Source organism: Chiloscyllium plagiosum, unplaced genomic scaffold (assembly GCF_037043375.1).
Source record: "Chiloscyllium plagiosum isolate Xiang-an unplaced genomic scaffold, Cpla_swu_hap1 HiC_scaffold_12, whole genome shotgun sequence".
Classification (NCBI taxonomy): Eukaryota; Metazoa; Chordata; class Chondrichthyes; order Orectolobiformes; family Hemiscylliidae; genus Chiloscyllium; species Chiloscyllium plagiosum.
This window is the reverse complement of record NW_028270150.1, coordinates 23,650,020-23,667,259: the sequence shown is the minus strand read 5'-3', so window position 1 is coordinate 23,667,259 and position 17,240 is coordinate 23,650,020. Positions and strand designations below refer to the sequence as shown.

Genomic DNA, 17,240 nt, shown 5'->3' with positions numbered 1-17,240 from the left:
CAAATTCATAGATTCTTGAAGGTGGCTGGGCAATTAGATAATGTGATAAGAAAGGCATAAAGGATACTTAGCTTTCATAGTTAAGTCATAGAATTTCAGACCTGGAAACTTAACGCTGGAGCTGAATACAACACTTTGTTGGCCACAGCTTGTGTATTGTGCAGAATTCAGTTTTACTGAACTGCAGGAAAAATAGCATTGCTCAAGGAAAGGTACAAGGAAGGTTTATAAGGATGTTTTCTGGACTGGAGAAGTTTGAAGAAAGGTTGGATGGACTGGAGTTTGTATTGAATATCAGAGGTTGAAGGAGGGACCGAATGAATTAGGGAGGATCAGTTTATAGTGAGAAGGAAGAGCTTTATGCTTTGTCTCTAACCAATGAACCTAGATTTCTAAGAGGTAATTTAATAGGGATTTGAGAAAAATTATTTTCATCCAGAAGACTGTGGAGATCTGGAATTTACTGCCTGAAATGGAGGCAGAGCTAAACAAGGAAAAAAAAAACCCTCAACATTTTAAAAAGCACTTGGTAGTGCTGTAACATACAAGACCAATAATCAAGTGCTGGAAAGTGGGATTGTGTTGGGTCAACTTTGTTGATTGGAACATGCGTGATGAGCTGAAATGCTTTTCAAACTGAATTTCTGTAAATTGCTTTTTAAAAAATGTTATTTATTTTCTTTTAAAGCCTCAAAAGGGGAGGCTAACCCCCAGCCCTGTGGATTTTAACATCACCCCTGATTCTCTACAAAACATCAAAGAGGTGAGTACCACAACTGATGAAAGCTGTGCTTGGGTGTGTCATATGTGGTTAGCAGTCAAGGAAATGAGAATAATCTGTAGCCAATCTTGGGCACAAATCAACAGGGTTACAGCCACAAGTTTTGGTTCTGGAACATTTCTAGATGAGACTGCAGATCTAAGGAATGTTTGACCTCTGAAATCAACAAAAACGAATGCTCATTTCTGCTGGCATCATTGTGATTGGATCCAGCATGTATACTAGTGCCTGGGTCACACAATCATTCTCTCAACTTGGTTTTTAATCACAACAGAGTGATTGATTGGAGGGTGGTCTCTGCTGTCTCAGATTCCCTTAATGACTAGATGATCATTTTGAAGGTAGTTTGACATCTTCATGAACTAGCAAGTATGGAAGAACCTGTTTTCCTTCATGGAAAGGCAACAGTTCTTGTGTATCACCTAGAGGATAGAGATTTTGTTTATTAAGTTGTGTAGGCACAGAACGAATATGTTAGCTTTGATTTCCCGGATGGCTCAAAACTGATGGAATGAAAATTAAGATTATTGGCTCCACAGGCCTGTTCTGTGGTGTCGTAACACCAAGCAGCTGCAAAATACAAATGTCTGGTGGAAATCATTTCGTTTGAGTTAGATGGTCAAATATTGGATTGAAACCTGGAAAAACTTCAACTCTTTAACTTAGAGTCTTGCATTCAAGGTCATAAACAACCGATTAGATTCTGCAACACTTTCAATAGGAATCGTAGCACAAAGTGGAACCAAATATGTTCAGTGCTCAGTTATCCCCTAACACATGATATGTCAATTGTAGCAAGAATTCATTTGACTTTTTCAGACCAACTTCTATTCACAATTATTTTGGTTCAGATTCCAATATCTGCTTGAGTTGGTTTGCCTCCCTTCCTTCTGAGTCAAATAGACAAGGAATCTAATTCCAATCCATGACCTGAGCACAAACTCTTCAATACAGTATTTGAATGTTGAGTCATTTTGACTGACAGAATAAAATAGCATTTTATTCTAACTCTTTACTTTCGTGTGTTAGTTGTCCTTGACTAGTTTGCATTATTCGAAAATCACTGAGTGTCTTGTATTATCCAAGCAGTCACTAGATTCCATCTGTAATATTAAATTCGGTCACTGGCAAATGTGACCATTATTCAAAATGCTTTAAACCAGGTCAGTTAAACTTTTTTTTGTGTGTGTAAAACAACAGGGTTGTTCTGTTGGGTTGGTGAACTACAAGTCCTTGTGTATTTGATTTGTCATTTGAAAATTCTGTTATGAACTCTCCCTATGGTCAATCCGCGTATGGCAGCAGTGAACTGTTGTTTCCACAGTATAAGTGTTCTAAAGTGTCCCAAGTTGAGTAACATGCTTCTCATGTTGCAATGACTCAAGATTAAACTAGTGACTGAGTAATAAGTTGCCAAGTGAATGCATCCCATGATCATCTCAGAGGAGAAAACCCATGAAACAAAGGAGCAGAAGTCGGCCATTCAGCCCATTGAGTCTACTACATGATTCAGCACAATCATGGTTCATCTGATGATCCTGAACGCCACTTTCCTGCCTTTTCCTCATAATCCTTGATTCTCGTACTGGTTAAAAATATGTCTATCTCTGTATTCAATATACTTAATGAACTAACCTCTACAGCTCTCTGTGATAAAGAATTCCACATATTCTTTACCCTCGGAGAGCCAACATTCCTCCTCCTGTCTGTTTAAAGGGGTGACCTTTCCTCTGAGAGTCTCCCACAAAGCAAAAAACTCTCTCGGTATCTACCTGTCATATCCCCTTACAATCTTGTATTTCAATAAGGTCACCACTCACTCTTCTTAAATTCCGATGTGTGCAGGCCCAACCTACTCAACTTCTTTTCCATAAAAAGTCCCTCCAAACCTGGGATCAGCACCGTGAGCCTCCTTTGGGCTGCTTCCAATGCTGGTACATCTTTCCTTGGATAAGGCAACCAATACTGTTCACAGTATTCCAACTGTAGTCTGACTAGTGCCTTCTTTTAGCAAGATTTCCCTTTTTTAATGCTTCAGTCTGTCTCTTTGAAATAGTCAAAGCTCCATTTGTCTCCCTTGTTATCTGACAAATGTGGATGCTGACCATGCATGAGGACACCCAAAAAAAAACACTACTTCAGCTTTCAACAGTCTTTTCCCATTTATATGCTTTCCCTTGTGTAATCTTCCTACCAATGTATATACTTTCACATTTTTGCACATCATATTCCATCAAAACCTCCTGGTCGTACTATCATTTGTAATTGCTTCTTTGACATTTGAGTCCAATTGATAGCTTAGGCTGTGTTGATCAATGTAGAAACATCATGATTGTTTCAGTGTAGAACTTGTGCATCTTTGGCATATGTGCACTTTGAAAGATGATGTCATGGGTCACTCCCTATAAAGAAGCTGTCCCCTGCTGAGTTTGTTCCACTTTGATTTTTTTGTGGAGGGTCTTGAAAGCAACAAGAAAACAGTGACTACTTTATTTGACATATGTCATCCATATAGCCACAGTTCTTGAAGGGGCTTATATAATTCACTTCATTTTAGAAATGGAAAATTTGTGTTTTCATATTTCACAACTGCAAAACATTCCAAAAACACTTTGCAACCAATTGAGTGTTTTTGAAGTAGAATTCTGCTGTAATGCAGGAACAATAGCAGCCAATTTGTGCACAAGCTGTCACATGCAAAGTTATTTCAGCCAACTAATCTAATTGTTAAGATGTTGTATAAAGATGACATTTGTCAGAGATAACTCCCTATTTTAATTAAAATTGAATCTTTTGTATCTACTTGAGAAATTAGGTGGGGCTATCAGTTTTAATATCCTGGCCAAAAAAAGGTAGTTTCTCCAACAAAACAAGACTTCCTCAGTATTGGATTAGAGGGCTAGCTGAAACTATTTTGCCCAAGAGTTGTGTTTTAACCCACAATCTTCAAATGTAGAGGTGTTTGTGCTATAGCTGAAGGAGCAGCATTTGATTAGGTTCCAGGCACATTATGCAACATAAGAATGTATTATACTATTTGCCTGCGCTATTGTGACATTGTCAGACGTATTATGTATTGTTTGCATGTATACTCAGTATTGTTTTCCCTTAATGCTTGGTTATACTGCACTGCAACATGTGGATTGTGTGCTGTACAAGGAACCTGATTTCTGATTAATAACTGTTTTTGCTTGATTTATCATTTCTTATCCACAAGCCAAATTTAATGCACTCACCATCTGTGCGATGCAAATCTTGTTGATAAGCAAGAATAATTATTTGTGAAATGGAATAATTATTTGGAACTTGTTGCACTTGTGTTTTGCTATGAGTTCTCACCTTATTGTGCATTCGAATACAAGTGATGGCTAGTTCACCGAAAGGTTCTATGTAATATCAAGTGCAGTGGCAGTAAACTTGATCAGGTTACACGTTTGTTCAGAGCTGTGCACATCAGTGACTTGCCTCCCTAATACTGCAGAGGAAGTCCCATTTTAATTACTTTGTCCTGGGTTTTCATTCCATAAAGTGATAACAGGAAAGCAGTGTGTATAGACATAGGTGGCTTTGGATGAGGTGTATGTGTAGTGAAAAAAGACCAAGAACTGTGGAAACTGGGAATCAGGAACAAAAACAGAAATCCTCCTGAAGAAGGTCACTGGACCCATAATGTAACTTTGCTTTCTCTCCACAGATGTTGCCAGAACTTGCTGATTTTTTTTTCCCCAGCATTTGTTTTTGTATGCACAGTGATCTTGTTTATCTCACATTTGGATTCAAAAATGATTTGTATTCTTTTTAAAAAAACCTTGTCAAAATCAGCTTTTGATATTGCTGAAGTTTTTTTTCTTAGAATAACAGACTTGATTTTTTTATCACAAATTGGGTGAAGTTTGTTTAGGTTTTGCTAATTCTTATTGAGTTGACTGGCATGGCAGGCAATACAAACTTTGCTGTTTGTCTTTCAGTTCATATCTGATCAGCATGGCATTGTCACAACCTTATTGCAAATGTAGGGTTGATGGCTGAGTATTTTCTACTGTGATAGCAAGACAAGTTTCTTACTCCTCTTCAACAGTGAGATAGATGATATTTCTGTTTAGCAGTTTGTCTACATTCTGACAAATAGTTGCTCATTCTTATTGAAGGGGAGCATCAGCTGAGCTTGGAATAGATTTTGCACCAGCAACCTTTTTGATCCAGAGGTGAGATTGTGACCAACTTAGCCAAGTGAACGTGTGGCTCCTGGACTAAAAATTGCAATTGATTTATTTTGTGATTTATGTTGATTTTACTTTTATTGTCTCTTCCTAAGATTCTGCATAAAAAGCTAGGCTGTGATGGTAAGAACTTAACAGCTGGAGCATTTGGTTGGTTTGGACTTCATCCCAAATATCCAGATTTATCTTTATAGTGTTAAAGTGAAAGTCTGGAGTTAAAGATATCAAAAGCCAATACCTTGCAAAGAACTTTCCTTGGAGTTAAATGACTTCATTTATTCAGTTCTAGATAATGAATTGCATTCTGTGTTTGCATAGTTAGACTTAGCCACTCCAAGCTGGTGCGACATGAGCATTGGTGGCTGGGCCAACATTTATTTCCCATCCTAAGTTGTCCTTGGTGATGAGCTATCTTCTTGAACTGGTGCAGTCCATTTGATGTTGATACCCACACAGTCCTGTTAGAAAGGCAGTTCAGGATTTTGACTCAGGAACAACTGAAGGAACAGTCAGGATGGTGAATGGTTCAAGTGGATCTGCCAGCTGGTCGTATTTAGATGATCTGTTGCTCTTGTCCTTCTAGATAGCAATGATCGAGAGTTAGGAGGTTGTTGTCTAGCAGCATTGGTGAATTTCTGCAGTGTATCTTGTAGATGGTACACGAATAAACCTCTCTGCAGAAATGATCATCAATGGCCAAGTAGAAACCACTTAAAGGATCTTGTTTTATATTTGCAGTTAAAAGAACGCTAGACAACAACAATCTTAACTAAACAATGGCTGTAAATGAAAATAAAATCCACTGTTTCCATTGGCATTAGAGACGAGGATCAGAGAGCATAGCCTTCGAGTAAAGAGAAGATAGAACGGAGATAAGAAGAAACTTCTTTAGCCAGAGTGGTGAATCTGAGGAATTCATCACAGAGGGCTGTGGGGCCAGATCATTGAGTATGTTTAAGACAGTTAGATTCCTAATTGCCAAGGAGATCAAAGGTTACAGTGAGAAATCAGGAGAATGGGATTGAAAAACCTATTAGCCATGATCAAATGGTGGAGTGGACTTAATTTCTGCTCCTATGTTCTTATGGATTGAACTGTTAAAGTGGGCAAGTGATGGCTGGCAAAATTGAACAAGTCTGAGTCCATGTCTTCACAACTTTCCTTTTGTATTAAATAAGCAATTATCTAGAATTGCTAGAAATGCCCAGGGTCACTGGATACAACACTAATGTTCTTTTCTCCAAAGAATATGATTGATTACATTGTGGGAAAGTGTCTCTTCATGAACACTTGGCATCTATTGAGATAGAATAAGACAAACAGTTCTGTGATGGGCAAATTATTGGAAAAAATCTGAGCAAAACTATAAATTGTCATTTAGAAAATAAGATGAGGGAGAGTATGACTTCATTTAGAAAGGCACAAATTAATCAAGTACACTGAGGATGGATTTATGAAAGAAAGTTATGTCTAGCTGATATCACGAAGTTTTTTGAAGCTGTAACAAGGAAGATCAATGTGTAACATTACTCATTTCACAGGATAAAGGCTGCACCATCCTTAATAATCAAATCAGTCACCTCCTTAAACTGCTAAAATCTGTGAGGTAAGATGTGTTATGAAGAGTTCAAGGATTTGACTCAGCAACAGCGAAGGAATGATATAATTCCGAGTCTAGGCTGTGAGACCTAGAGGTGAACTTGTACCTGGTGATCTTTTGGAAGGACAAGAGCAGCAGATACCAGGTGGCAGAGGTGTGGGTCGGGAAGGACTCCTTGTGAATGGTACATATTGCTTACATTGTTTGAAGGAGTATACACATCAGGTTTATCTGACAAGATCTGATAGGTAGACTGGTCAGAAAATTAGGAGCTCATAGGATCCGAGGGTAAGAGATAAGATGATGTCGAGACTATCTCAGTAGCTAGAAGAAAAAGATAGTTTATTGTAAGGACTTGGAATGTAAAAAAGGGGAAGTTTTAGTGTAGCTATGTAGGACTTTGCTGAGACCACATCTGAGGAATGTACGCTGTTGGGCTTTTTATTTGAAAGTAATGGAGAGATTATGGTGTAGTGGTAATATCACTGGACTAGTAAAGTAGGGGAAAGTGAGGACTGCAGATGCTGGAGACCAGAGTTGAAAAATATGGTGCTGAAAATGTGGTGTTGTGCTTTTCCAGCACCACGTCTTTCAACTCTAGTAAAATAGAGGCCCAGGTGAACACTCTTGAGGTATTGGTTCAAATCCCACCAGAGCAGTTAGCCAAATGTAAACTAAATTTAATTAGTTAATCTGGAGTTGAAAGCTAGTTTCTGTAACAGTAACCATGAAACAATTGACTTGTCGTAAGCAACCATCTGATTCGCTGATGTCTTTTCGGAAAGGAAACCACCATCTTTACTTGATCTACTGTATGAGAGATTCCAGATGCATGTCATTGTGATTGACTCTTAATTACTTTCTGATATGGCAAGCAAACTACTAAGTTAAAGAGATGAGCAACAAATGCTAGCCCTGCTGGAAATACCCATATCCTGTGAAAGAAGTTTTTTTAAAAAAGTGTCAAAACAAAATACTCAGAAAAACAAAATAAAGAAGTTTGGATATGGCAGTATCTGTGGAGAGAGACATGAAGTTAATGTTGTGTGTCATTTTGGATTTGGATTCTTTCTCCAGAGATGCTGCCAGACCTACTGAATTTCTCTAGCACTTTCTATTTTCATATTGAAAAGACATGATTGCGTTAGAATCAATTCTGAGAAAATTCATTGACTCATTCCTCAGACTAAAGGCTTGACCTTATGAGAAAAAGGTTGACCAACTTTGCCCTATACCTGATGGAGTTCAGATTAATGAGAGGTGATCTTAGCATGCCTGCAAGGTCCTGAGACAACTTTGTAGGGTGGGTACCAGGACGACATTTCCTCTTGTAGAATAAGCTAATATAAGGGTCTGCAGTTTGAGTAAGAAGTCCCCCCTTTTCTGATGGAATCGAGAACATTCTTCTCTGAGAATCGTCAGTCTGCACAATTCATGTTCCCCAGAAAACATGAAGGCTTGGTCATTGAATATATTCAAGGCAGGGTTGGATATTTAATAGACTGGAAAGTGGAGTTGAGACCACAATCAGATCAGCCATGATCTTATTGAGTGGTGGAGCAGGCTTGAAGGACCAGATTCGTACTCTTGCTCCCAAGTCCCTATGCTCCTAAGACGTATTGAACCTTTGACTAGAAAGCTGTTTCCAAACAATGCTAAGCCTAGCAATGTTTGAGAAGATTTTGTAGCTCAGGTTGATGATAAATATGTAAGTTAGCTCGCTGAGCTGGAAGATTTGTTTTCAGACTTTTTATCACTGGACGAGGTAACATCATCAGTGAGAGTTTATGGTGAAGCGATGGTGGTATGTCCTGCCTCTCTACTTCTAGGTCTTGGTTTCTTAGGGTGGGTGACATCATTTCCGGTATTTTTGTTTTTCAAGGGAAGGTAGATAGGATCTCAATTGATGTGTTATTGATGGAGTTCTGGTTAGGATGGCATGCCTCTAAGAGGTTTCATGCGTGTCTTTGTTTCACCTGTCCTATGATGTGTGTTGTCCCAGTCAAAGTGGTGTCCTTTGTCTGTATGTATGCAAACTAGTGATAATGTGTCGTGTCTTTTGGTGGCTAGTTGGTGGTCGTGAATCCTGGTGGCAAGTTTCCTGTTTGTTCGTCTGACGTAGTGTTTTTTTTACAGTTTTTGTATGGTATCTTGTAAATGATAAATTTGCTGGTAGTATCTAATGGATCCTTTAATTTTATTAGTTGCTGTTTAAGTGTGTTAGTAGGTTTTGTGGGCTACCATGATGCAAGGTGTCTGAGTAGTTTGGAAGTCATTTCAGATATGTCTTTGATGTAAGGTAATGTGGCTTAGTTTTTGGTTGTGTTGTGTCTGCTTGTTTGGGTTTGTTTGAGGAATTGGTGAATTGTGTTTATTGGGTATCAATTTTTCTTGAAAATATCGTATAGATGTTATGTGTAAAGATGCTAAGCCTCTTTATTTTCTGGTATATATTCACAATTTCATCTTAATATAGGATTCACTGTACAAGGCATTTACCTTTTGCCAAATCCAATGTATGGTCATGTGTCCAAGTTTATTAATGTTCAATTTTTCTGTAATAACTTGAATAACTGTCTTGGTGAATCATTTATATTATAGGTCTGGAAACACCTATCAGGCTGGTAAAAGCTTGGCAGATTCACCAAACAACACGCGAACCGATGGAGTTTCATAATAATTTAGTTTCTATACTCAGGTTTTTTTAACTTCAGACTAATTAATTAAAATTGACATCCAATATTATTAGTACTGAAATTGCTATCTTTTTTCAACAGTATTTACTTAGAACCTTATCCCATGCTTTTCACCCTTCCAATATGAAAAAACCATAGCTGTTGTGTTGAGTTAGCAGTTGTATCTTTGGAACGTTAGTCTGAGCCACTGGTTTAGTAGTCCAGCAATATTGCCATTGCCACCACCTCTGGTAGTCATGCCCTCCATTCAAACGTGCTCCATTATAGTCAGCATCTGGAATCCTCCAGGGTTCTCCCAAGAAAAGGTGTATGGGCAAAATATAGAATCATGTAGTAGAGAAGGAGGTCATTTTGTCTATTGATACCTGTTTGAATGATACTCTGCTAGTCTTTTTGCAGGAGAAAGTGAGGTCTGCAGATGCTGGAGATCAGAGATGGAAATGTGTTGCTGGAAAAGCGCAGCAGGTCAGGCAGCATCTCGGGAACAGGAGAATCGACGTTTCGGGCATTAGCCCTTCTTCAGGAATCTTTTTGCATTAAGTTGCATAAATTGAAGTAAATGTTAAATACGCTAATTTACTTTATCAATTTATGTAGTTAAAATTAATCTTCACTTTTATTTTTAAAAATGTCTTCTATAATTTCCTTTCTACCTCCAATAATTTCACAGCCAATAGCTTCCTACGCTTAATACTCTTAGGCCTCTAGGCAGTTAGGCATAAGAAGAATGAAATGATAGTCCTGTTGTGCGTCTTTTATTTTAATTAATGTTGGGATCAGTTATGTGCCTGAGCCCCCCAAAATGTTGTAGTGCTCATTAGATGCAAAAGAGACCATCTTAAATTATCCTTTGGGGAAAGAGATGTGATCAGAATTTTCTGTAATCGGAACATCTTGTCAGTATTCCCTGATTTTATACATCAAGTTGCGACATGAGCGAATGTTGGAAGGTTACTAGCACCTGTGCAGTTATATTGCAGTAGGCAACATGCCTGTTGGTCAGGACAAGGTAAATCAGTAGTAGAATATGGATTAAAGAAAAATTATTAATAACAGGAAGTAACCAAGAAAGCACAGCACCAGCGCAAATAGTATTTCTCAGATCTTAATGTTGGTTAAGCCATTGTTGTGAGGCGGAGCATATTTTGGAACATCTTTATGGAAATTATGATTGTATACTGTGCTACATTGTAGTTAAAAAATCTTTTCATATTGACAACAAAAGCTGCATTGTACTGATGTTTATCTTTTCAATGGGCCCTGTGTACAGCTGGGAGCACTTGTCTGTACAATACAGTCCAGGGTTTGTTTTGTAACTGTGGCTTGTGTGAAAGGAAGTGATGTCACGATCTATAGAAACCAAGGATAGTTGCCAGCTTCTTTTCCCACATTCTACCATCACTTGTCTGTGGTATCAAGGGTCGAACCAAGTCGACGCTGCTTTTTTAAAATTTTTCCTCCAAAATCAATGTTTGCTTTCTCCCTCAATTTTTCATCCTATTCTTCTGACTAATTCCACAGGTCCTGGCCATTCTCCAATGCAGCATCTAAGAGAGTATTGTTCATTTGTGAATCTCATGGCCAATGCCCAGTGTGGGTTTTTGGACCGGCGATGGCACTTGGAAACTTTTTTCGTTCTCCTATCATGTCTCCAACTAACTATGCAAAGGTGGAGACTTGAGCCTCGCATCTTTCTGTTTTACATAATACTATGTAATGGATTTTGATCATTAACCAAGTCATTGGGCAGCCATTTTCTTTACACATTTGCCAATCATGTTATGTGTTAATTCAGTAATGCTGCTGCACCAAATAAATAGATGAAAATAATAAAAAGTTCTCTTTGCAGGTATATGATGTTACTCTGCATCTTTGCCAAGGACAGTTATGTGGAATCGGCTATTCAAAATTGCTGAACAGTCAGGAGTGACCAATTGGATTTGGGCAAATAGGATAGCTCCTCGTTCAGATTGTTTGCAAAACATTTCTAACCTTTATTGAAAGAGAATTAGAAAGTGACATATTTAAGGATTTTGTATACAAATGGTTGTTTCCTTACTAAAATCTAAGAAGTGAGCATTTAAAAAAAAAACTTATGTCTTAATCAGAAATGATGTCTTTTCCCCTGCTCACATCACTAAATAGTAGAATGTGTATGTAACTAAAATGGTTTAGTTGCAAGATTATAATTTACCTCAATTTGCCCAGGGCATTATGGATTGTAAAGAAACATTACCTGACTGCAGGTGAGGATAGGTTAGGAGACTTGGCAATAATTATTCAATACAAACAAATATGAACTATTGTGTTCTTGGGAGAGAGGATGGTGTAGTTTGCAGGGGAGGAAGCTGGAAATGTAACTTAAATGGTGGAAATTGTAAGATGGAAGAATGAAGATTTAGAAGTTTGCATATTTTTAAAAACAGTATTGCTGGCAAAATGAGTTTTGAATATGAAAAGCAACAATTCTGAAGCATTCTTTTCCGGGGTTGATGTTGGAACTTTGAAAAACTGCAATATAGATTAATAGGATGAAGTCAGCCTTTGAACAATACAGAGAAAGCATTTAGTTCATATTCAATAGAACATTAAATTTTACAAAAAAAAAATTAGTTGTTTAAATGGAAGATGGTCATTTCTGCTGGTCAACAAATTAATACTTTTTTGGAGCAAAGTATGGGATCAGTACATATTATTTTCAAAAACTGAATGACTGCAATGACAATTAAGCCAAGTACAAATTTAAGTGATTGCTCTTTCCTCAAATTTTTGAAATACCAAGGAAGTAGGATGCAATGTGCAACTCCAGTGTGGGGTTAACGGTGAAATTGGTGCGCTGGGTCCCAGCCATTTCTTTGAACGTTAATCTAACCCCTGACATATTCACCTTAGGCTGCTGTGTGCCAGCTCAGAGATCTTGAGGCCAATTGTAATATCCACTCTGCCCTTTTAGGTGATATATGCTCAGCATCCATTTAAAAGTGAACAGTCAGTTTTGCTGGCCATATGACTCTGTTCTGTCTATTTTTATGTCTTAAACCTTTTTGTGAGACTTTTTCAAACTGCCTTCCAGAGAACAATGCTGCCTCGATTTGCAATCCGTGGCCGCCTTGATTCCACAAACTGTGTCGTCACACAGCCACTCACTGGAGAATTAGTGGTGGAAAACTCGGAAGTACCCATCAAAAGCATCGAGCTTCAGCTAGTACGTGTGGAAACCTGTGGTAAGTGTTATGTTTCAGAAATAGCTGAGTATATGGTTTTTCAGCGTCGCCAATTTGAAGGCAGATTTCAGATTTGACCATACTCAGCGCGGCAGGTATTCTTAATATGGATGCTTCTTCAAGGTGCTGAGTGTTGTTCTTTTACATAGTTTTAGTATACGTGCTTTGTATGAAACACATTTAAAAACTGTTTTCATGGGATGTGAGCATCATTGGCATGGCCAATATTTATTGCCCATTTTTAGTTGCCTATCAAAAGTTGGTGGTGAGCTGCTTTCTTTCTTCACCAATTGGAATTGGTGATATATGTGCACCTACAGGTGCTGTTAGGAAGATCCTGTTTTTTGATTCAGTGCCAATGAAGGAACAGAAGTAGTTATGCAGTTCCTGTGTTTGAGTCAGGATTGTATGTGGCTTGGAAAGAAACTTGCAGGCAGTGCTATACCACTGTACCTGCTGCTTTAGGTGGTAGAGATTGTGAATTTGTAAGGGGCTGGATAAAAACGCTTGGACAGTTACTGAATGCATCCTTAAATGGTACATCTGCTATTGTGTGTTGATTGTAGAACGAGTTAATGATAAACTAAGTTAAATGGTCGACTTTGTCCTTCGCTGCCTCCACCGCTAAACTCTATCCACCTGATGCCTGGAGGAAGAAGGCCTCAACTTCTGCATTGGGACCCTCCAACCATACGTGATCAATGCTGATATCACCAGTTTCCTCATATTCTCCCTCCCGCCTCTTTTCTCCCCCCCCCCCCAACCCCAGCCTTATCCCAGATCCAACCTTTCAACTTTGCACTGACTTCTTGAACTGTCCCACCTGTTCATCTTCCTTCCCATCTATCCACTCCACTTCATCTCTGACCTTTCATCATTCCCAGCTACCTCTACCTCCAAATAAAACTGAAGCATAAATGTTCTTTTCTATGTCCTAACCGAAGTGTTTTTCAATCAGCTTCATTAAACAAATTAGATTTCTGGCCAGGATAACATTGTTGTTTGTGAGAGTTTGCTGTCTGCAAATTGGTTGCCGCCTTTCATTATATTAAAACAGTGGTAGTACTTCAAAATTATTTCATTGGCTGTAAAATGCTTTGGAATATCCTAAGATCATTAAAGATTGTCTTTTTAAACCACCTCTTTCCTTGACCATTGAAATAGGTTGTGCAGAAGGTTATGCAAGAGATGCCACAGAAATTCAGAATATCCAAATAGCCGATGGCAATATATGTCGAAGCCTTGCCATCCCTATCTACATGGTGTTTCCTCGACTTTTTACCTGCCCTACACTGGAAACAACCAATTTCAAAGTTGGTGAGTGATTTCCCAGTTTCTTTTTTCCTGAGAGAAGTGACAACTGCGTGATAACTGGAGAGAGTTGTAAGTTGTGGCTTTTTTAAGCTAGGCACTGATAATGAAAACTCAGCTCATGTCTGGCAGCATGAACACTGAATAATGACAGATAGCATGGACAATATCTGTTCCGCTTGGTCTTTGATAGATTTAGATTAGATTTAGGTTTTATTATCACATGTAATCCAGTACAGGAATACAGGAGTACAGTGACAAGTATACAAAGTCACTATTGTCTGGCACCATTTTAGTATATAAAAGACAGGATTAAAAGAAAAAAAAAAACAAAAGAAAAGGAAATTTCTAAATGACTCCCTGCCAGAAAAAGCCACAAAGTTCATCCCTTGGTCTGTCCAAGACCCTGCATACCACTGCAGCTGGAATGCATCGCCTCCACTGTCAGATCGCTGGGCCCAGCCGTGGCCTAGATCCGTACTACCACCACTGGAACAATGTCATCATCCTTCGGCACCATCTTACCTCCACAGATGTCGCCACTGCCATACCCCCTGAGCAAATCTCAGCAATGCAGCACAGCTGCTAATGTCATTATAGTTTTCATCGAGGGAACTTTAAAAAGTGTTTTGAGTTTGTTTCACATTCACAGTCCCTTTCCTAACTTTGCTAGTTTTGGTTATATTGCTTTGGACAAAACCTTGAGCAGAAGCCAGCGTTATTCCTTGGATCTCACTTGAGGAATAATTAAAGGCTTAGAAGTATATTCTTCTCTTTCTTGAGTACTCTGAAAGATGGACAGCATAGTTTAGCTTAAATAAGTGGAAAATCCAGGTTGAAAGTTGAACTTTGGCTGTTTTTTTCTAAACCTTGTTGCGCAGCTGCTGTTGTTTTTATGATTTTACGTCAGATATGGGTTTGGCTTCAGCATTGCCCCGTTATCAGATTTTTCAACCCCTGTGAACCAGTGTCTAAGTAAATATGACAAGGTCCAGAAATGAAATATAGAACTCTTACTGTATACGCTGCCATGTAATCATCTCTTCAATACCCAGATAAATATCCATGCCATCAGTTTAAACAGTAAGTAGAGTTTCCTTCTCAACAGTATGTTTGGAGTAATTATGGGCTGTATTATTTTCAAAATTTCATTACTAAACAAATTCCTGTGCTATTTGCATAAATTTGAGCCATGTAATCCTAACCTCTGATGTGGCAAAGTGCCAGCCAGCAGTTACAGATTTTGATCCAGCCTCCCTTTGTTCAGGCCAACATTAGACCATGCAGCTATCTGTAACCATCACGCAGAGTCCTTGGAAGATGTATTAAATTATGTTTGCCTCAGCTACATTGAACAGAGGAGATATAGGAGTTGAATAGATTGGCTAGATTCAAAAAGCTGTGTTGTATTTTGATCCACTGCACAAGTTCCTTTCAAGTACTACAGTTGCTGCAATTAGTATATTCACCAAATGTTAACTGCAGTGTAAGCAACAGTACCTAGCCCTCAGTGTGAATTTGGACCAGAGTAAGCCATTCAATGGCTAGAGCTTGCTTACATAGGTAGCATTGTGATCTTTAACCATTGCGTCAAGTAGCCAACAGTAAAGAATTCAATAAATGAAACATGGTCAAAAATGCATCTCTTTTTTGTTAGTTATACTTTGGAAAGTATGGACACACTCTACACCTGTTCTTTGCATTTGGCTGTAATGTACACCTGCTCCGTCCCCCTAGGATGCACTGTTTTTTCCATCCCCATAGGTTATATGTCTGCTCACCTACTCTGTCCTATTGTACTTAAATGCAAAAGATAAAAGCAGTAAACCACATACTCTTCATTCCACATTGTCTACATAGTGAAGATGTCGGCCCTCACTGTGTGCTGTAATATATGGAACATGTAACAAATTAAAGATTGCAGAGTATTCCAAGTTAGATCATTTTATATTTGTAAGAGGCTTGAGTGTGAACTGATCTATTCCAGTCCTGAGAGTAGATTACTGTATCTGAGAGGGCTTACTTATTGCTTGATTATTCATTTTTTACATTCTCTGTGCTGATTTGGCAGTGTGATGTCTGTTTGCAACCTTGTTGTCACATTTGATCCTGAGTTGAATATCCTATTTGTGTCATTACACAGGCTGCCTATCTTCACCTCTGTAGCATGGCCTCCCTTTGCCACTGTCTGCACTGATTTGCTGCTGAAATGCTTATCAATGACTTTATCTCTGCAGGTAGCTTGGTGGTTAGCTTTGCTGCCTTACAGCACCAGCGACCTGGGCTCAATTCCACATTCTCCCTGTGTTTGTGTGGATTTCCTCCCACAGCCCTAAAATTTGCAGGCTACGTGGAATAGCTGTGGAAACACAGGGTTACAGGGTTAGTGTAAGACTGTGCATCTGGGTAGGATATCATTTGTTTAATCATTGTTAACATTTTAGTCAGTGTCACACTTTGTTTAGAGCCTTGTATTCTTTTAATACATTAAAGGCACTATGTAAATATGTTGTTGAAGAGTTATAGTTGGACTGAGACCAGACAGAAACACTTCCATTTTTTTCGAAAGAAAGGTGAAATTCATTCTCGAACGCCATTATCTATTGTTTACAAACATGAATTATTCTGTTTGCACTTGACTTCTTTTGTACTTCCAGATTTTTTAATCATGTGATGAAGGTGTCACTGACTATGCCAGCAATTTATTGCTTATCCCTATATTGTTGTCATTTTTCTTTATTTCCCAAACCTGCTTATCTTTAATTTACAAAATTCAAGTTAAACTCCAACTCTCATAGCTTTATAATGGTTGAGTTAATTGGTTCATTTGGAAGGATTATAATGTACAATGCAGTTGATGTCTGTTCTAATTGCACCTTTTCTTTCAGAATTTGAAGTGAACATTGTGGTGATTCTCCAGGATGACCATCTGATCACTGAAAATTTCCCGCTTAAAATCTACCGGTTTTGACTTACAAAGAGAAATGAGTGACAGTCAATGACGTGATATAAAGATGAATGATTTTGAATTGTTGGAAATGACTTCACATTCCATTTTGAAAAGCCCATTTCCCATGAAACTTAGCCAGTGGTTTATTGGCACGGACCTTTGAGAAATGGAGATTTGTCTTGTCTTAAAAAATAAACATTTGCACATTGCATTGTGTTTCCTATGTACAGTATTTGTATTTCAGAGCTGTATGCTGTGTGCTTATTGAACACAAAATTCAGTCAGCTACGTAGAACTGCATTTGTAGTACAGTTTTAATAGTGGAGAGTGAAGTAATTTTGTCAGGAAGGTGACCTGAGGATGAGATTAATATATTAGTCAAGGTATGTTGATAGATTCACTAATAATATTGAATAGTGCCATGCAACATACATGGCTTTGAAATGGTTTACTGTTGG

At 38.3% G+C, this 17,240-nt stretch overlaps 1 protein-coding gene across 2 annotated transcripts in view; it reads left to right on the top strand.

Annotated features, from left to right (window-relative positions):
• vps26c (VPS26 endosomal protein sorting factor C) overlaps positions 1 to 16,998 on the top strand; it is a 51,466-nt gene extending 34,468 nt beyond the window's left edge. For both annotated transcript variants that reach the window (XM_043701352.2, XM_087992506.1), the window contains 4 exons: positions 689 to 763; positions 12,371 to 12,521; positions 13,686 to 13,838; positions 16,721 to 16,998. In XM_043701352.2, coding sequence (XP_043557287.2) covers positions 689 to 763; positions 12,371 to 12,521; positions 13,686 to 13,838; positions 16,721 to 16,803 — 462 coding nt within the window. In that variant the 3' untranslated portion in view covers positions 16,804 to 16,998. The remainder of the gene's footprint in view (positions 1 to 688; positions 764 to 12,370; positions 12,522 to 13,685; positions 13,839 to 16,720) is intronic.
• The last annotated feature ends 242 nt before the right edge of the window (positions 16,999 to 17,240 follow it).